The 22,215-nt window shown below is 36.5% G+C and overlaps 1 protein-coding gene across 1 annotated transcript; it reads right to left on the reverse strand.

The window, feature by feature from the left end:
- Nucleotides 1-1,907: 1,907 nt before the first annotated feature.
- On the reverse strand, nucleotides 1,908-21,452 carry CXXC4 (CXXC finger protein 4; the record flags this gene model as incomplete). Its single annotated transcript, XM_080796857.1, has 2 exons — nucleotides 1,908-1,952; nucleotides 20,373-21,452. The coding sequence occupies 2 exons, from the start codon at nucleotides 21,450-21,452 to the stop codon at nucleotides 1,908-1,910; spliced, it is 1,125 nt and encodes a 374-aa protein (XP_080652983.1).
- Between the last annotated feature and the right edge of the window lie 763 nt (nucleotides 21,453-22,215).

Here is a 22,215-nt window from a genome sequence, read left to right on the forward strand (position 1 = left end):
CTTTTCACACTGGCGTCTGCAGGTAACTTCTCCACCCTCCCTCCCAGACTCTGATGATGAAGTGCTTTCTTCTGGTTTTCTTAAAATCTCCTGTCATATTATTTCCCATTCACAACTACAACTAGCCTTTTAAAATTATTAACCTGCTAGTCTTTCTAAAACTTTACAGCCCTTTTCATCACCCTTTCTCTTCTCAAGTTATTTTTCTTTGCTAACATTTTTCAGCAGACTAGTGGCTGGCACAGACTAAAATAGCTGGCTGGTGGATAAAGAACAAAAGTTACAGTAACATGGCAACTCCGATGCTCCATGTATTTTTACTAAATTCTATTTTATTCCTCAAGATGAAAACTGTCCTTATAATCTGGCAAGAAAAAGAAAATGAAATAAATTTCCTAGATATCATGGCATCACAAATAATATCTGTCCTATGGGGACAGCCTTAGGAACCTTGACGGCCATAAGAACACCAAATCCTACGTGAAAGGGCAGCACAGATCCTATGAAGCATTAGCTCCTTTGTGTTTGGGGCTGTTTGAACTTATGGAATTCCACAGAATGTGGACCTGGCTGCTCAGGAATGAAAGCATCAAGTGACAAAAATGGGAATGGGAGCAATGGAACATTCCACTGAGGGCCTAGGGGAAGGCCACTGGTCCACCTTGGAGGCTATGGGAAAGGAAGATAAAAAGAAATTTAAAAGCCTCACTTTTATGAATGTGTTCAATTTTTTTAACTTAAAAAATATATCCAGTCATGCCTCAATGCAGGAAGTCTTTATGTATTCAAATTTTAAAACAAACTACCCATTTCATATCATACATGGAATTAAAACATTTGGGTACATTTTATTAAGTGTTTCTTTTTCCAACCAAAAAAAAAAATAAAAGAACAAAATATGAACAACGAAAAAATACATACACCCCATGTTGGGTTGAGAAAAAAAAGTCCATCATGAATTTCTCCCCCTAAGATATGATACTTTTCTCTGTATCCTAGAAAACACTGTTTTTTTTTTTTTTTCTTTTTAAATTTATACAACTGATTCTGCATGTTCCAACTACTCTGAGTACTCCGCCTTACAGTGCAACCCAAGACAAGTCAACTACACTAAGTATTTGGGAGGTATACCCTTCTGTACAGCTCGTTTGTAAGCAATGCAAGTGCATAACCACTACTCTAATATAGTGCTCAAAAGATTAATTGAAACTTTCATAACATCTTCCCCTCTTATAACAACACAACTGAAGGTAATTGCTGGATGCATCATAATCTTTTAGTCTTGTAAAACTTGGCATCAAGTCTCTACGGAAAGATGCATGGCAAAACATGCCACTGCTGTTGCTGCTTCTAGAAACAACTGGCAAAAAATATTTAAAGCTAAAATTTATTGCTCCAGATTTAACTCGCAGAACCATACTGTTGTGTACAAACTGTTAATCTCCATAGATGCTCAGACATGATTGTCTCCTTGTGTCTAAACACACAAAATACAAGCTGCTATCTGTACAGTTTACAGTACTGAAACACATATATTTGAAAATGAAGTATAGATATGTACTTTGCAAAGATACATGATTTTACAGCAGGGGTTTACCCAAACTTATTTTTTACAGCCACTTTCAAAATAGACAACAACTTCACTAGTATAGCTAAATTACATCAAAGAAAGAATCAGTGTATTGAAAGTAAATAGACTGGCCAATTCCCCAAGCTCCCAGATTATTTTTATACGTCTTTTTTTCTTTTCTTTTCCTTTTTTTTTTTTTTTTGGAAGAAACCCCTATACATAAAATGAAAATAATATCTGGATATTTTCTTCAGTGGTGGACTAAGCAGTTTCTTAAAACAAGACATTAGTTTGCCCTTCACTTCCAAACGCCTTGAAAATAAGATATACTACTGCTTTAAAAGAACCATCGGAATGCTTCAGCGCTGGGAACAGGTGTTCTCTATAAAAAAAGAGCAAGAAAACAAGTTAAGCTTTCTTTCTATGCCAATATAAAATTAGATTTTTCTCCTTTACACTTCAGCAATATTTTTAGTCAGCAATACACAACATAATGACTTGTATATTTCAACATTTAATAAAAAAAAAAAGAAATGTTCAGTCTCGGAACATTACAAAAATTAGGATTTTGACTTTAACGCTAATTTACTGAATATAATATTTAAAACACATTAGTCTAAAAAATACAGGGAACACAGCCTAGAACATGGATAACCATCGGAATAAAGGGGGAGGTTCAAACTATTAGCCAATAGTAGGACATCCGGCCAGAAAGTCTGTATCTGCTGCATACATAACGCATCCTACGTAAGGTTGATATTTAGAGAATTCAGTGAAGTAATTTTTGTATTCTGGGGAATTTTGTTTACCACAGACAACAACAAATATTACATTGATATTAATTCTATCATTTAACAACTGCTAATGCTAAACATTCCTACAAATAATCTAATCTGAACTATACTGACAACATATGCCACTATTTTAAAGTCTGCATTTTCAACAAACTAATGTTTTATGTATGAAACAAACTTATAGTAGCCAATGACACTCAGTGGAGCATAACTATCCTTTCGCACCATAAAAAGAGTATAGTTTTCCAAAGGAGTATTAAGTTAGCACCAAAAGTATGAACAATCATTTTAACAAAATGCTTAAAGTTATGGTGTTGTGTTGTGATTTTTTTTGTCAGAAAAACAGTAAAGGACTGAATTTTCCTCTCTATATTAATATTAGAGTAATTCATTAGACTATACTCGTATTCTTTAAAAAAACAGAATCACATAAGAACGTATTGAAGGTACATAAGAAACAATAAGTTAAGTTTTCCTATAAGGGCAAATGAAAGAGGGCTGATTTTATTCCTTAGACCAGTCCAACAATTCTGTGCAGAATACAAGATGGCTGCCAAGAATAAGTAAGTATATAAGTTGGTATGCTGAATGCTACCAAATTATTGGGTAAGTACAGAACATGCGCACACACACGCACGCAAACACACGCGCACCTCTTAAAAACACATCTTAAGACTGTGTTAATAGCACTTGAATTTCATATTTCAGAAAATACACGAAAAATTCAACTCTAAGTACTCTTTAATAATTGAGGCTAGCTTTTATTTACTTTCTCACATTTGACTTATTTGGTTGACGCAGTGCTACTGTAACAATGTCATCTAAAAATAAAAGTGTATTAGTTGGTTAAGATGTCCACTGAAATTTAAATGAAAAAAATAACTGTTTTGAAAGCAAAGCCACTTTTCACTATTTGCACTAGAAAGAATTTTTAAAAACTTGTCCTCACAGTCAACACAATAGATTTCCAAAGAAAGTATAAGAACAAACTAATGATTTTTTAAAAAGTAAACTCTACTCCCAATGTGAGTCTCGAAATCATGACCCCAAGATCAGAATCTCCTGCTCTCCCAACTGAGGCAGCCAGGCACGCAAAACTAATGATTGTAATGCAAGTTTGTATAATGTATATGCAAAAATATTTAACTTGTGAAGCATTCTCTAAAAATGCAAGCAAGAAAGTCCATTATTCCCATATAAGTAGTACTCATTAATATTTTACTCTTTGCTCCTCATGGTGTAATGTTTTCTCTCCAGCTCACTATGAGTATCTGAATCCCCGTCATTTGATTTGGTTGATGAGAAAAACCCCTTTACCACTTTTGAAAACTAACTTTTGAATGATAAATGTAATTGTATGTGTTCATACATTTATTTAGTCATTATTAAAGGAAGTATATGAAGCAATAAGAAACATACTCATTCTAATATTCATGCTTTACACACACACACACACACACACACACACAAGCAGTAAATGAAAACTTAGACGTTCATACCAGATGCTAAGCTTGCTGCATGATGCCAACTAAGAATAAATTTTATATAAGTATGCATACTTATATAAATGTAGTCATTTTTAACAAGATAAGTTAGATCCAAACATATCCATGCAATTACAGATTCACATATGAAAAATAAACATGTGCATATATATTCATATATATTCACATTTACATGTATAGAATATGACATAGAGATGCCAATTTACTTTCAGATGCCAACTGGAAACAAGACTGTAAGTATATATACTTAGATAATCTTGTATCTTGATAAACATATATGTTTATGAAGATAAACAGAAAAATGTATGGAGTACATTTTTTAAATGAGGTGAACTCCTTATGTCTTGGATACATTTTGAAAATTCTTTTCCAACTCTGTGCTCTTCCTGTGCCCCTTTTCATTACTAAATTTTATTTGCAATATTTAGAGAAAGCAAGCTTCATAAAATGCCACCTGAGATCAAAGGTCATGGTTGTGAGGAGAAAGATAATCAGTTTTCCGTGCTTGTTAGCACCAAAAATTAATTAGATAATGCAAATATGAGAAAAGCAGAGAGCTGGTTTTCTTTACTAATACAACCTGTCACAAAATAAAGCACAGTGATGTTTGCATATTATTATGCATACATTGAGTCCAGTATGTATCTCCATATATAAAGATATAGTCCACTGCTGTGGGGGAGGGATGAAGATAAGCAGAGAAGCATCTTTTAAAAAGTATTTCTCCCTTATATTAAGGTTTTTGCGGTCATGAAGCCTAAAAATGATTTGCTGGGAAATCACTTAAAATGTGTGAGAAAACAGGAAACCTACTAGTGCAGTAATTAGAACAAATTATCAAGGCATTCACCACAAGCTTGAAGTGAGGTTTCTCTAAATTTTATTTCAGGGTTAAAAAAGTAACACAACTCCTTAGTGTCCCATAGGCCACACAGGGCAGAAGATGTATGCCCAACCTCCTGCCCAATTTTCACTGGGCTCATGAAAATTCACTGGAAATTTACTTTGTACCTGGACTGAGTTCTTTTTGGTCACGATGGGGAAAGCAACATTGTTTGCTTTCATACATAAAATATTGGTTAAATTATAGGTTTTTGATGAAGTCTGCACTAATCTGGAGACCTATCTTCTCTAATTCTGTCAACTAATGAGGTCATCTTTGTTACAGGAATTTTATTTCAAATGGAATTTTATTTCAAATGGAGCTCAGCACACCAGCCGGGAGGATTAAGCATCCTGACCAGCTATCTTTGGGTTATATAAATTCAACAGTCCCAGCTGGGAAATCACACTCTTGATGAGATTACAGTGACTTTCTGGATCTTGGTGATGCTTGCAGGAAATCGTTATCCTGAGTGACAGGAAAGCCAGATTCCCCAGGAAGAAAAGGGGGCGGGGAGGTAAAGAATAGAATGGAGTTGATCAGCATTGTTTAAGGCAGCCTTCACTGCTCATGCAGGTGCGAACGCTGACACACAGCAGCCTGCTGCTCCCAGGAGGCCTGTGCAGAAACCCGCAGCCCTCCGTTCTCCTTCCCTTAGTGCTGTAAAGCCTCGTGTTCCAGAGCATTCCTACCACGAAAGAAAGCCAGAGCCACATACGGAAGACCTTAAACTAAGGAGCTTAAAGGCAGGACTTCTGTTTCCTTCCTAAATGACTAAGCCCAAGTACAGTTAACACATACTTAAAAAAAATTAAAAAATGAAAACAGAAATTATCAATATGTCTCCAGCAGAGAGATATTTAAGTTTAATGTTTGTTAAATCAGCAATGAAGAAATATTTAAACACCCTAAAATAAATTAAAAATCCCCAAAGCTGCCACCTAAAGAGTTTGAGAATTTTTCTTCTTTGGTGTCTGCAGAGCAGGGGGTATCTTCAGGCTGGGCAAGCATCTACACACTCTTGTGTACACTTGGCGAGTCGAATAAAAATTCACCTCCTGGAAGCTGTAAAAGGGATATCTACACTTCTTTCTATACGAAAGTAGGTGGGATTGGCTATTCATATTTAGCTACAATATGTAAAGCATGGCACTAAACAAAACTCATTTTAATAAAACCCGACATGAACTTTCAAAGGGCAAATTAAAGACAGCTCAACGCCGAAATCTTCTTCAGAATGCATAAAGTTATGTAAATTGAGGTAATTATTATGACATTAGAAAATTCTGTAACTAAAGTTCAATATATCTTTCCAATATTTCTTCATATACTTTCTAAGCCAAAAATCGTGGTGATTCCCCTAGGCCTTCAGAATTCTACTGTGAAATAGAATGCTTCTAAATATAATGATTTCCAAGCTGCGGTCAGTACTTTGGGCCCCCACTACTCTTAAGCTAATCAAAAATAATTTCTTGTTTTCCCATTTGTTATTAAGGAAATAGAAATCATCCAATCATTTTCCGATTCTCCTGTAATGATGTGAAGTATGCTTTTTCCAATCAAAACCAAAGCAGTATCAAACTGTCGTTTGCCGCTCTTCTGAAATAGTGTTTTCCTGTGAGGAGTCGCCTGTAAGTTTCTTAGCCTCCTACCATCTAAGACCTTGAAATTGGAGCACCTCACAGCATTTGATTGACCTCTTCACGCTAGAACTTGAAAACCTCAACAAAGCACTGAAATTTCACAATAGAGAGTACATATTACAAAAGGTAAGAGTAGGTACCATTGTTTGCCTTTAGACATTTGATTATATTTTGTTTTAGCTTCATATGAAACATTAAAACTTTGTAGTATTTTGCATAAACAACAAAAAGATTCCTGATGATGAAAAAAACTACTTTTTTCCCTGATTTGATTCACAAAGAATGCTAAAACATCAAGTTATATGAAGTCTCAAATTTTTTTACTGACAAAATTTCAAAACCTACTTGGAGAAGTGGAAAATTGTATTATGTATACAATATTGTGAATGTGAATACACACACATGCACATTAATACAAGTCTTTGGAAAATTAATAATTATAATATTGTTATAATTATAATAATAATTATGATCTAAAATGATACTTAGGAAATGTTAGAGACACCCCAAAATGTCTTTAGCAGAAATATTTTCTATATCGTATTTATAATTAATATTTTAAAAATCATACCAGTAATCCACTAACTTTACTAGAATTAATAGCAAGCACAAGTATAGAATAGGTCAGTAAATCGAGAGAACAATTAATTTATGATATATGATAATCTCACTTATCCAATAACTTATTGTTATTATAATAACTTATTGTTATTATAATAACAATAACTTATTGTTATAAGTTATTATAACAATATAATAACTTATTGTTATTATAATAAAAACAACTTATTGTTGTCCAATAACTTATTGTTATTATAATAAAAACAACTTTATATTTTAATAATACCTCAGTTAATATAATATAAATTAATATAAACACTTTCTACTTTTTAGATTACACCTTTTTCTGTCCTTTTATAATATATGTCATTTATATTATTAATATATATCATATATATGATAGATATCACATATGTGATATATATTACACATACGTCACATATGAGATATGTATCAGATTAATTCTTCTCATAATTTAAATTAATTTATCATATGACTGTATAAGTATAGTATACTTACATTTTATTTTGGCCATTATCCAGATGTAAACTAAAAGTATCTACCAAAATTATCACTAACTGGAATATTAGATCCCTCTCTAAAAGAGAGAAAGCACCAAATAGGTAACTACATAACTTTTATGACCCAATTTTTTGCAGGCATTAAATATGATTATAAGGAGAACTCTACTTTTTTGGTTTTCAAATTGACATGTATGGGGCCAGGATTTCTCTAATTAATGGTGGAGAACTGGCAATGGCTTTTTCATTAGTATCCATTCTCTGTAGGCTGCTGCCACTCTTCCCACTTTGCAAATATTGACAGCTCCTCCTCTTCCGCCCCACCCTCCCACCATGAACACCACCACCCTCACCATCACCATTGTGATGGCATGATTTTAGGTGATGATAGCATGACTTGAGAAGATAAACCTAGCCAACTTTTGCGGATGGAAAGATGAATTTATATATTACATTGTACAGACGCTAAGTCAGATCAGTGTGCTGGTAGAGCCAGGTAGGAAAACAACTGTCTAAAGGAGAATGTGTGTGTCTAAGGGTAGGAATGGGTTGGTAGGAAAGAAAGTAATAGTTTACCACCGTGATTTACATGCATCCAAAAGTGACCAAAGAAGGTGCCCACCTTTGGCCCCAGTATCTAATGCAACTACTTTATTTAGGCAAGTCTTAATTAATGCTAAGTAGAATTAATTAATGCTAAGTAGGATTATATTTTAACTGATTTGGGTAAAAACACTTCAAATCACAGCATTCTAACAAATAAGTAAATTTATTGTCTGATAAATGAGTTGTTTAGTGATTAAAATGTTCTTGGAAATATAAAAGTAAACTATAATAGAATGATATCAGGTAAGCAAAAAGAGGAAAATTGATCAACGATTCACCAATTAAAAAGGTGTTTTTGAAAAAATTATTTTATGCAGTATTTTTAACCCTATGCTAAAGGTTCTTAGAGGGAGTGTGAAAGGAAATTAAAAGTAAAATTGAGATTAAAAAGCAAAAATTAGATTAATAACATCAATACTGTCAATAATGATTAGTACAGAGTCAATTCTATTTATATGTTCCATGTTTATATTTAATTTATGAATATATACACAAATATATGTGGTTATGTGACAAATGAATCTTAATTTATCTACCTACCTACGTATCACCTATCTACCTGGCAGAGACAAAAGTAGAATAATTCTACCTCCCCTCAAAGTCACTCCACTAATCCTGTTTAATGCAACAATGCCTTTAGGTGAGATCACTGCTAATCAGCTATTGAAAAACCACCAGCATTCTTTTTGTGATAAAGTTGTCAGACAATTTTGAAAATTTTGGTTAATTTTAAAGCAGACAGTGAACTGTCTTTTTTTTTTTTTTTTTTTTTTACGGAAGAGAAGAAGAAATATTCTTGTAAAATGTGAGAAAATGGGAGGTCATAAAAATTTAAGAGGTGAGGGGCGCCTGGGTGGCTCAGTGGGTTAAAGCCTCCGCCTTCGGCTCAGGTCATGATCCCAGGGTCCTGGGATCTAGCCCTGCATCTGTCTCTCTGCTCCGCAGGGAGCCTGCTTCCTCCCCTCTCTCTCTGCCTGCTTCTCTGCCTACTTGTGATCTCTCTCTCTGTCAAATAAATAAATAAAATCTTAAAAAAAAATTAAGAGGTAAAATTTTAAAATGATCAAAGCTATGATTTGGACAGTCTCTAACATATATTCAAATTAAATACAATAGTTACACCAAACTTCTATAAGAAATTCAAATTATAGTGCTTCTCTTTGAATTATTATAGATAGGAGAATTTGAGAACTATTCATTTTTTATATTATATAAAAAGTGAAAATAACTTTAATAATTTTTTTCCCCTTAGGCTAAGTCCTTAGCATCTTGGATGTAGTCACTGGACTTCATTTGGTTTAGAATCCTCTATGACAAAATTCCAACCACTTCTAGACCTAGCCCAGAAACCAAAGCATGTTTTATGTCCATGAATTACTTAGAGGAATTTAGAGTAAATTCCAAATATTTCAGTCATTAAGATGATATCATCAAAATAATGCACTTGGTTAAAACTGTACTTCTGAGAATAACATGTAGCTTTTGCAGTATTTCTTTTGAAAAAAGTGTTTTTTAAATAATTGTAATTGAATTATAACTGTCATCCACCAAATACTCAAATTCACAATCACTCTGAGTTTTTGGTCTTTCTCATTTTTTTCCTTTTAAATAATGAAATTAAAAGGTATACAATCAACAATTATTATAATTTAACTTTATCAAGTTATTACATGTTACCTAGCTCTTTAGAAATACATTTTGGCTAATTTCCCTCATTAAGAGGATATACACTCTTAAGCATTCTACACTACCATGATATCAGCATATCTTGTGCTAAAGCAAGTTCTCAAATCTTTAGATTCAAACTTCTCCTCAGAGAATTTCCACAAACTACTACTTTTTTATGAGTATCTTGTGCCCCATCTTTATGCAAACATAGCCACCTTCCCAAAGTTAACTAACAGAGTCAATTGATAAGTCCAACTTTTTTCAAGCATAGAATTTACAAGATGTAGTGATTAATCATCTTTCTTCCATTTTTTCTGGAGTCTTTTCCATATGTGCATTCTGTATTTTCCAGGAAATTCTCTACATAACACTTAAAAATTACAGATATTCTGGAAGAATTAGTTGTTTATAGGATGACCTCTATCTCCCTAAACACCATGGCTAATTTGGAGTATGAGTTTTCTCACTTTGGCTTTTCTATGTTTCTAACAGAAGACCTGAGTGAATTACTCTTTAAGAGAAATGAGAAGGGGTTGGGGTGGAAACTAGTTTCAGTGAAACTACTTTTTCCGCTGTGGTAAATGAAAAGAAACAATGTTGAAGGGTTCTAGTGGGCCTAAGCCCAGCCAGACTCATAGCATCTTGCCAAAATTTTTGAGACTTTGTTTCTATTAATTTCTTATTTAAACCAGACTCAAGAAGATGACCTTGGGCATGACAATACTTTCTACCAGTATGCACCTTCCTCCTTTCTCTTGGGTCTGTAACACTACATTCTGCCTGCCCTTCCTCCTTCCCTTCCTCCCTCCTTTCTTATTCAGGGCAAAATAGGATTTCCACTGGTCTGCAAAATATACTTGAAATAACAAGTCATAAGTCATCCTGTAGATTCTCAGTATGTTCAAATGTTCAAGGCAAGTATTCTTTTTTTTTCCTTATATCTTGAAAAATTCTACTAATATCAAATGTAATACAATAACACATAATCACATGGGGTAACCAGGTAGAGATCATCAATGGCAACCTGTATTTCTTATTTAGGTCTGGGGAAGAACTAAACCAAGGACACATCAAGGAATCCCAAGGCTTTTAAGTAGGTATGAGACTGTTTCCTAAGAAATTATATCATTTTAATTCAATTATGTCATTTTAGATTTGTCCATTTCTTGGGACTGAAAGTTAAGAATGTAAGTAAGGAACTAAGTATCTTGGAGGAAGGACTAAGATGTAGAGTTAGGCATTTAGATGGGTATTGCAAAAGGCAGAAATAAAGGAAAGTGTAAGTTCCTTAAATGTGTGTGTGTGTGTGTGTGTGTGTGTGTAAACACAATTGTATGTATATAACCACAGCACTTACCACAAATCTTAAAAAAATAGCAGTTCCTACCTAAAGATTTGTCAAATTGAATTGAATCTATTAAGGACTGACTATATGCTTAGTAACATACCATGTATTCATGAATATACAGCATAGGTACAGGCCTGCCTAGGAGAAGTAAAGACACACTATTTATAGAAATACATTTAAATTTTACTCTTTATCTTGTTAACATTGTTCCATTTACAAATGTAATTTCTTTCCTCACTACAGTCTCATTCAATAGTGTTGTTGCTGTCACTAAACTAGTGTTTTTCAAACTTTTTTACTGCAACCAACACTCAGAAATACATTTTACATAGCAGCCTAGTACATGCATACACATACATTTATGTATACATACAAACTGAAACAGAAGTTTAACAATATGTACTCTTACTATATGTGCTGCACTCATATATTTTATGTTCCACTCTCTTCTATTCTAGTTTCTGAAAATCCTCATGGTGAACCAACACATGGACCACTAATGTTCTGTCACCTGCAGTTTAAAAAACACAGCTCCACACCACACAAATAACATACTCATGTGAAGAGAATCACATGAGGAAAATCCAAAACCACTCCACTTTACAATGAATTTAACTCTATAGAGCAGCCTTATATTGAAAGATCCAATCTGTATTTCCTTTGGGACAGAAAAGGCCAGTGTTCTCTATTTTGTTTTTCATGGATGAAAATTAGAGCACACAAAGTATTTAATGTTTACTAGAGGATTCCACATCTTCTCACTTCTCATCTATCTACATACAACTGAGAATTTTAGCTCTTTCCTTATTCTTGACTCCATTAAAACCATCACTGGTCTCATTTAACCTACACACAAGAACACTTTCCATAGACAAGTCTTTCCCCAGCACGGTTACATTCCTGTCACTGATTCACCAGCACCTGTAATCATCATTTCCACACAATTAAATTTAAATAGTCTGTCTTTCCTTTAAAATGTATTTTATCTCTTTCCACTCTGAAAGATTTTGGAGAGAATATATCTTCTCTGGAATTTACCAGATTTGCTGAAATACACAGAAATGGCCATGAGTCTTCGTGATCTATAAACATATGCCCCCTTCCCCTCTGGTCCTCTTAGATCTCTATCCTTTTGATTCTTTCAATCATCCAGGACTGCCCCCCCCCCCAAGTCTTTGGGCAAGAAACAACACATTCAGTAGAGTTTTCCCCAGTTAGACACTTGTTCACATTTTCAAGAATGTCCTCTAAATTATGAATTTAGATGCAGAGGAGATCCAAATGGGATCCCATTTTCCACCCACTTTGGAAGCATTCTCTTTTAGTTACACTTTGGAATTATTCTACCAAATGTTTCAAAGACATAAGTAAAAATAATAACATCAGCTATAACACAATCTGTTTTCCCTGTCTCTGATTCAGCTGCCACTCCACTGAACTTGAGCTTTAGGTCTGACTCCCAAACCAAATATATTGAGTGAAGTCATAAAAATATTATCTTCCCTCTTTTTATAGTTTCCACTCTCTGCAAAACTTCTATAACTGCTGAAGGAAAGCAGACATCCATAGCCTGTCTTGACAAAGTTCTTTCTAGATACAGCATTGCATCCTGACTTGAATGCTCCTTTCTCCTGGATTTTTAGTGCTTTCTGGATTAGTCTTCCACATTTTTTAGGGCTTATCACTGTTTTCTTCCAAAAAACCATTAGCCTTTTCTATTATTGCTCACCAACTTTCTTCATTTCATAAATACCTTCTCCTTATTAATAAAAGAAAGCACTGCATGCTTTACTTTTTATCCCAAAATGTGTATCTACCTGTTTTACCTCCTATACACTTATCTTTCAAAATAAAAGTAACTCTAAAATTTTCCAATATTTATTAAATGTTTTCCAACTAGAATTTATATGCATTTAACCATTTCTTTCTTACAATGATTTTCTTAAACTAATTCCCTTTTAGACTAACTCCTCTTGTCTATCCAAATAAAGAAAATAGTAGCCAAAGGAAGGTGCTGTGTTAAAGTCAATCACTCTCTCTCTCTCTCTGTCTCAGGTGTTACAGAAATTAATGGCAATGGTGTGCCTTTGGTGAGGAAGGAGAAAGAGCACTAATTTATTTAAGGCTCACCACACTGACTGACTTGACCAGGCAATTTGCGTACTTTTCCTGGTATTTGACAGTGCAAGTACAAGAACAAGGAAAACTTGTTTATCAGGTTTATCTCTTTCCAAGTGAACTCAATCCAGATATTTGGCAAACTTGATGATTAAAGCAAAAATTCAGAAAACACAAACCACAATGCCGTCTGCCTGTGCTTTAATTTCTGAAAACTGTAAGAAACCTGTGGTGCATGGGATTATCTGTAAACATAATTGTCTTATTCTCTACTTTTCATCGAGGACTTTAACATAGGAATGAGAAATTGCATAGCATCTTTCATTATACAAAGTACACTAACTGACATACAGTATCAGAAAGTTGTAAGCTAATGGATACTATTATCCCCATTCTATAGATGGGGAAACAAAGTTCAGAGAAGTTATGCTGATGTACCTAATTTCAACTATAAGTTACCTGATACTACTAGCTCTTCTCATAACCCATCATCAAATGTGGTCATACGGCCCAAATATAATTTTTAATTATAAAAGAAATAAAAAGCCAAGAAACTAGTAGTATACTTTCCTAATATAATTTCTATCTGGTTTTATATCAGCCAAAGAACTACATCTTCAGTATACTTTTTTGAAAAAGTAATTTTTGCTTTGCCATTTGCTTTTGAGTAAGAAATGTAATGTGAAATCAATGCCTTAAATATTAAGAAAAAGAAAAACAGGACAAATTTAACAGGCTCACTCTCATACCTGGTTTTGGATTCTTATGCTGTTAAAATAAATTAAGAGAAAGCCCCGAAGTTTCACAGAGGGAAAAAAAAAATATTTCTCATAATGTTTTAGAGTAGAAGTTAACAAGCCTGCTGGGATCCTTTTAGCCCCTGCAGAGCTAAGTCTTCAACATTATTAAATGGCTGTCGCATCTGAAGTATGGTGCAACATAACTCAATAAACAACAGAAAACATATGATGCTGAATGGAGGAAGGCTTTCCTATTACCGTGCAGAATAATTCACTATCAGGACAGGTGTTTGTATGTGATGGAACAAGATATGACTGAAGGATAAACCACCCCTGTGCCCCTCCCCCAAGTATTCTGAAACTCTTAAGGATAATAGCATAATGCCAGATGAAAAACTATGTTAAGAATGAGCAGAAACACTGCAGCACAAGGAACAAAATTAATGCCTATGCAGATCTTCAAATTTTACACTGATTACTATAATAAAAAAAATCCTTGAAAACAAATTTTTGTAAAAAGTGATATTTTCTAGAGTGTTCTACGGACCCTACACTACATTTTAATTGGTGACTGAAATCATACATAAAACCAAAAAAATTTTACCATTATTTTGGGTTCTTTTTTGTTTTTTAAAGATGAACTTTAAAATAAAGGAAAACTAAGAGAGATGTAGTCCTTTATCCAACTTACATATTTACATGGGCCTTCCCTTCAGCAAATGTTGAATTTACCTATTAATTTGATAAGATATTTTTATGCAATGAATACATTAGATTAACATTTTGTATAATGTGAGGAAAAATACATGTAAAAAAAATGGAAGCATATCCACTCTTGTGAAACTTATTGGATAGTGGGGGACATTTTGTTACACTTTTTCAAAGCAAAATTAAAGGTGAGTTGTTTTCTGGTAAAAATGAACTATGTATTCAGATAATCTAACCAGCTGAGTTCAAACAGTTCTAAGCACCAACTACTTCAAAAGAGTTTTTAAAAACACGTTTCTACAGACTCAAATAATTTCATGTTTTACTCGTGTATCCGGAAAGAATATTCCACAAAGTTGTCAGGATCACCCTCCCCATAGATCTTCAGTCTCCAACCTGGCAAACTAGAGCCAATGTGGATAAAATGCCCACCCTCCTTCCACTACTCCTTCCCAGTTTTAGTCTTATAGACTAGTTTATTAATTTGTTTTGTATCTGCCAACCTATAAATCAAAACTCCTAACTGTCACCCAGGGAAACAAGGGATTAACCAAAATAGGTAGCAATACTTCAGTCATCAGTTCAGCAAAAAGTCTAAAAATCAAGTAACTCTTGTGTTCCTAATCACTAGATACCCTTTTCATTCTTATTTGATAGGTACAATAGTTTTATCTGATTAGTCTAAAAGTTGTTATTGTTGATTTGTTCTGATTGGCTTTCTGATTGCTTATTTATTTGTATTTTGTTTGATGACAGTTGAATTTCACACATTCTTAGAAGATAACTTACATATGGATTTTAATTACCTTTATTTTACTATTCCTAATTGCCATGCAAAAGATTGCTTAGAATTTATATGATATTTGCATTGGTGGGGTATTATTTTCATTTAGGAATCATTAAAAAGGTGTGGTTCTTTAAAAAAAAAAAAAACTTTAACTACCTTGTATTTTATAAATGTAGTGATAGAAGGAAAATCTCACTGAACTTGTATTACAGTTTGATGACTTGACTACAAATCTACTTGTCTTTAGTTAAAGCTAAACTTTTCTGAACCTTTTTCTTATCATTTATGAAACTCAGGATCTTTTTTCCTACATGAGCTCTGTATTATACTCTAGTGTTAATAAACTATCATTTGTTTGAATTGATTGACAACTTTCCTCTTTCCATTTGATAGTTACATACTTGCATTTTGATAATAAAACAAAAATTTACATTTTTATACTAGTACATTTTTGGTTTTTGAAATTAAAAATTGAGAACTCGTTTTTAAATTGTGATATAAAATGACAAACTGATGAATGTTTCAATTTAAGATATGAAACATGTGTGTTTACCTATAGATTTTTTTTAAAGTCACCAAACTTCAAAAACTTAGAACATGTTCAACTATTGGCTGTTTTCATTATTTAACTATACATATTCTGAGTTTGAAGGACACACAAATTTTACATATGGTCTATAAATAAATTTCTTTAGGAAGCAGGTACCATCTTCCTTGTAGACAATGTTGTGTCCAGAATTTTATGACTGCCTTTTGTGTGGCGGAACTTAATGGCATATATAAAGAAATGTGTCCTCTTCCCCTAAAATACTCCTTAAAAAATCAAGTTATCAGGGTGCCTGGATGGCTCAGTCGTTAAGCATCTGTCTTCAGTTCAGGTCACAATCCCAGGGTCCTGGGATGGAGCCCTGCATCAGGCTCCCTGCTCAGGGGGAAGCCTGCTTCTCCCTCGCCCACTCCCTCTGCTTGTGTTCCCTCTCTCGCTGTGTCTCTCTCTGTCAAATAATAAATAAAATCTTAATAAAATAAAATAAATCAAGTTACCGAGTTTGGGACAATATTTGGGTGTTTTCCACCAAACCCCTTAGTAGCTCAACCTAACTTATTGGCCTGTATATTCAGTAGATATATGTTTTAATGAGAGAAAGATTTTAAAAGAAAAGAGATTGAAATTGTCCCTTTTTCTTGAAGTTCCATTTTCTCTTCACTATAGTCTCTTTACTATAATGATTTCAGGTCCCTCCTCTAACTTGTGGTGGCAGCCTGTAACTTATAGCTGAGAGCCAAGGGTGGGGGCAGGGAAATCTCCTGAGGTGTTGCTTACTAATGTAATTCCATAAATCAGCTAATGGGAGAGAAACCAGATCTGTGTGGTCTCTAATGCTGTCCCACAGAGATCAATCATGTCACCTGAACAATGTTCAGGCACTAAGAGGCTGGGGTTGCCCATGGGACAATCCTATCCCTTGAGCCATATCGAGTTGGGATATTTTAAAAAGTTAGATCTTCATATCAGAAATGTAACTGCTGCAAATATGAAAACTGAAAGATTGGTTACTTTTGCACGAGACAAAGTGCTATTATGTAACTTATTATCATAATGCACAATCACATGTTTATTAAAATCTCTCAACTTGGTATTGAGCATTTAGGATGCAAGTTTTTAAGATAAGTTTTGTTGCAGAAGGGGCATACGGTATTTGTAATAACTGCTTTGAATAATTAATGATAGTTTTTTAATGTAATAATTGACTAAATGAATGGTGTTCTATGCAAATATATAGTGCACAGTATCACAGAAAAACTGAATTTGTTATATGTGTATTATTGTCTTATGGAATATTATCAAGGATGTGATTTCATAAACATATTTCCAAGGCAGTAAGATGTTCTTAACATGAGACTAAGCAGGAAAATGTGAAAATAAGTAAGGCTGTTTTAAAAGGAATGCCAAAGGGGAGGCTTCAAAAAAATGTGGGCAAGACTCCCAACACTTCCATGTGTCTGTCTTAATTTCAGTTTACTCACCCTGAAAATCTGATTAAGCCTCCAGCCTTTGGGATGAGAATAAGTCAAAGGAAAGAAGGACGCATGAGGTTTGAAATGATAAATCAGAATATAACTAATGATTATGATGCAACTATTAATTGGTGTCCATATTTAAAGCCAACAAATACAAGTTACTGAACTTAAACCTGAGGTCCACAGGTGATATCCATAATGAATCCCCAAATCGCTGTCCTCATCTAGGGAGTCTAACCAATCTCTAAAACATCTCCACAGATGATGATAACTTACAGGAACCAAATTAGAGAGGGAAGCAGGTCAGCAGGGGACTTTTCACCAACCAGCAAACACTGTTCCAGCTTAGGTTCAGTCATGTAAACCCTGTCACTCTGACATGCATCCAGCTGCTTCCCTACAGCCATAACTGTGTGGTTACACATATGCTTATGTCTGCCATTGCCTTTTTAAAATAACCTAGAGAGAATCTTAGCCAGTTAAAAAAATGCAACAAAACAACCCCTCCCCCACCAACCTTTTTCTTTCTACCAAATAACACTCTGCTAACAATCTTAGCCTTGAACCATGACCCCATTCTCTGGTAGGAAGGGGTATGTAGTTAGGAAAACATCTTCAGAGTGCTCTACAAAGACAGGGGTGTGTTTCCTTTCTCACCCACACCCCACTTTCTGAAGATCAACAGAACTGTTGTGCACTTGGATTAAAAAAGAAGAAGAAGGAGAAGAGGAGGAGGAGGAAGGAGGAGGAGGAGGAAAAAAACGTAATACTATGGGATCAAAATGTCTAAGGAATTTAAGCATCACAACCAGTTTGTGGGAAAACTATACAAAGGAGGAAAAAAAAGGGAATTTATGAAGTTTGTCTAGACTGATACATCAGCATAGAAACTTGTGCAGAAAACCTATTGGTACCCACACTAAGCTCCTGCAGAGCAGTTATTTACTAAATAAATCAGAATTATTCAGTGGTCTTACCCACTGCATACTCTAAATCAGGACAAGGCAGTGCCATGGGTGTAGCTGAAGATGTGGCCTACTAGCAACATGAAATCTGTAATTCTAGATACTATACAATTCAAGTGGAAAAATAAAAACCATCTAGTCCTTATCAACTGGGCATTAACAGGAAATTTAGTATGAACTGAATTTTAACTTCCATGGGCCTTAGAGACCTAGAGGTAAGTTACAACAAACTAATCCAGAAAACGGAATTCAAAAATTAAAAACGAATTTTTGCCACCAACAAAACACAGGGTCCTGCATTTTTATAATTGTTATTATCTTTGTTTAAGCAGTGTTGTCAAAGGAAATGTAATAAACCACCCTGGAGTAAAGTCAAACTTTCGACAAAGAGATGGGTTTTCTTATAAAGAGGAATACATGTAACATTTTGATGGAACTGATCACAATCAATAACGATATCAATATAATACTGGTTTTTTTGAATCTCAAAATGTTACTTGCCTTGCATATTAATAAAACTTGAAAAAAACTATACCTTATTTGTGTTCTAGCCTCCAACAAAATTCTTTAACTTTCCTTTTTAAAAAATCCTTTTAAAGATCAGTCCTTCACGGAGAAAACTCCTTTAAGCAGTGCTCACAATTTTTAAAAAGAATGTGCAAGTGCCCCTCTGATGATAACTTGTGAGAGCCAATCTCACTCTGTAATCCAGACCATAGAATATTCCCAAATGCTAAATCTACCACCTATATTCTCAAGTATATATGAACATCCTGTCACCTACTCTGTAAACGATATCAAGGGGCTAAATATGATTATTTGTTCATACATCTTGCTAAACATGCCACTAAAATCATTTTTTCCCTTTTTGTTTTGATCATGTTACCATATGAAATTCCCACCAAACACATCACTCTTTGTATTTAACATAATTAAAAGCCTAATTTAACAATTACTTTAGTGACAGTCGGTACATTGTCTAATTTAAGGACATATAGAAAAAAACCAAAAACTGCTGTTGACTACCTAGGGTATCAATGAAAACTGTGCTTCATTTGTAGAACAGTTTTGTGACCACAAAATGGTTACTTTGTCAAATGCAGAGCCCAAAGGAAATATTCTTTGGTAACCAAATTTTAGTAATCATTTGTTTGCGAGACTATGTAAAACAATTCTTAAATAAAATTACCATCACCTGTCTGAAATGAACTTATTCTGTCCCTTGATTTTAAGACACACCACCTTAAAAATTGCAGGTGGTGTTCAGCTTTCTATATTATTTCTGCTTTCTCAAAAAATACCAGATATGCAGAAAATGGGAAACAGAAACATTTTTATCATGGTGAAGAGAAAAATTATTCTGGAAGGAGGTAGAACACCTTTTGAATCCATGTTATTTCAGCTTCCAAGATTCCTCTGTGTGCGTGTCTTAATGCAAACATAGGCTTGTGTGCCACAAATGGTGTCCTCACTGTTATAACTGGGCCACTAATAAGTCTCTCTTAACCAATAAAAGTATATAAAATGTGGTATGTCCAATCCTTTGGGCAGAGATGCTTTTAAAACTAATACTAAGAGAGAGGGGGCATATTAAACTGCGAAGGGGCATTTTTGAGCATACTGAATGTGAAACTTCTGATTTTTTTAAACCAATTACATTAGTTTACCACCGCAGATTAAAAAAAAAAAAAAAAGGAGGGGCGCACCCCCCCCCCCCCCATCTGGAGGCCAGTTCCACGCGAAGTGCAGCTGGGGAGGGTGGTGAAGAGGCCGTGCCCTCACAACCACCTGCAACTGTATCTTACAGCCTGAATGAAGCTTCAGGAAAGGGGTACTGCATCTTCAAACCAGACAAGAAGCCCTGAAGGGGAGAAGAGAGGGGAGTGAGGAGGGAGGGGGGGAGACTGGGAAACAAGAAATCATCTCCTCTGACCTCTAGCGAAGTGCCAGGTTTTTTCTTTAGCTCTTCACATTTTCTAAATTTGCAGATCTGGTGTCCCGTTTTGCGGTTCCTGCAACTGCTGCAGACGCCACAGTTGATGAGCCTCTTGCAGGGCACGCAGACCCCACACCTTTTCCTCTTCTTCTTGGCCGGGTTGGCTCCGCTAGCTCCCCCTGAGGAGGACGAGGAGGAGGAGGAATGATTCTGCGGGCAGTCTGCCAGATTGGCAATTTGAAACGCACTGTCTGTGACGGCTGCTGAGGCTGCTGCGGGGGAGTGAAGGGCTGTCATGACGATGACCCCTGGAGGTAATGAGATGCCCCCTAAAGCCGGGATAGCGGAAAAAGTCCCCACGCGCTCGGGGAGATTCATTATCTCTGCTTCAGCAGCGCCGCATTTGAGCTTGTTCATGCATTCCCCCGCCAAAGGTCTGCAGTGTTCAGGGGATAAGGTGGAGAGGAAATTAGTATTTGCCATTTGCAACGACGGCTCTGGCGGGCAGCCAGCTTTCCCCAGCCTCTGGGAGTCGTTTCGGTGGTGCATGCTGGTCCTGCTGCCGCCGCCGCCGCCGCCGCCGCCGCCACCGCCGCCGCCGCCGCCGCCACCGCCGCCGGCGGGGAGGATTGCCGAAGAGGAGGCGGAGGAGGAGGCGGCGGCGGAGGAGGATTTCCTGCCGCCCCCGCCGCCCCCGCCACCGCCCCCGCCGCCCCCGCCGCCGCTGCCGCCCCCGCCGCCGCCCCCGCCCCCGCCGCTGCCCCAGAGCATGGCGGTGGCGGCGGCGGCGGTGGCCGCGTTGTCGCAGTTCCAGGGGGACATGCCGATGCGCGCGGCGGCCGCGGCGGCGGCGGCGCTGCTGGGGAAGATGGGGGTGGTGATGCGCGCGATCTTGGCCGCCTGCGGGAAGGCGCCCCCGTTGGTCTTGTAGAAGGAGGTGGCAAAGGAGCGGTAGCGCTCCATCTCCGAGTTGTAATCCACAAGGCTGTTCAGGGCCCCCTCGGGCAGGTGGCTTTCCTTGGGCAAGCCCGGGGCCTCCGGGCTCGGCCCGGGCTCCACGCAGACATTGGTGTTCATGGTGCAGGGGGGGAAGAAGGGGTGCAGGGTGGAAGTGGGGACCGCCTGGTCCGACACCTGGGTGGGAAAGGGGGGAAGGTGGGGGGGAGGGAAGGGGGTGATGGTGGTGTCGGGGTGGGGGCCGAGGCGGGAGGGGAAAGTAGGTCCGGATGGGGAAAGCAAGGTGAGGACTGCTTTATTCCTCTCTGGGGCGCATTTCCACAGACGGTGAATTCCCAGGCAGCGTCTTCCTTAGCATTATCCTCCAACTGTTACAACTAAAATAAAGAAAGTCATTCCAACGAGCTGCACGAGGAAAAAGATTAAAAATAAATAAACAGCCTCCCTCACTACCCCACCGCAGACACTGAGAACTCCCACATTCTTCGTCAGGTCGTTTGCATGACAATCATCAAGACGTGACCCCCCCCCCGCCATTCCCCCCACCCCCCACACGCTCCCAACCCACTCCCTCCCTCCCCACAGCACACCACAGCTCCTCCTCCCTATTCTCATAACCCTCCAGAGAAAATGTATTAATAGCCAGGATACCCAGGGAAAGAGGAAAGACGGGGGTGACAAATGCCGAGGGAAAAGGGCAATTGGAGTGCTAAAGACATGCAAATCAGGGGTGGGAGGGCGATACTACCTATAAGCAGAGGGCATTTAAACATTATGAAATGTGTGAACAAGTGCTGCCTGGGCATGCAAATGCTGTAAAGTAGAAAACAGCAATGGCCCTATGAGGAAAATGAACAGGAAATTAGCAAATGAAGTACTGAGA

Source organism: Martes martes (genome assembly GCF_963455335.1).
Source record: "Martes martes genome assembly, chromosome: 2".
NCBI lineage: Eukaryota > Metazoa > Chordata > Mammalia > Carnivora > Mustelidae > Martes > Martes martes.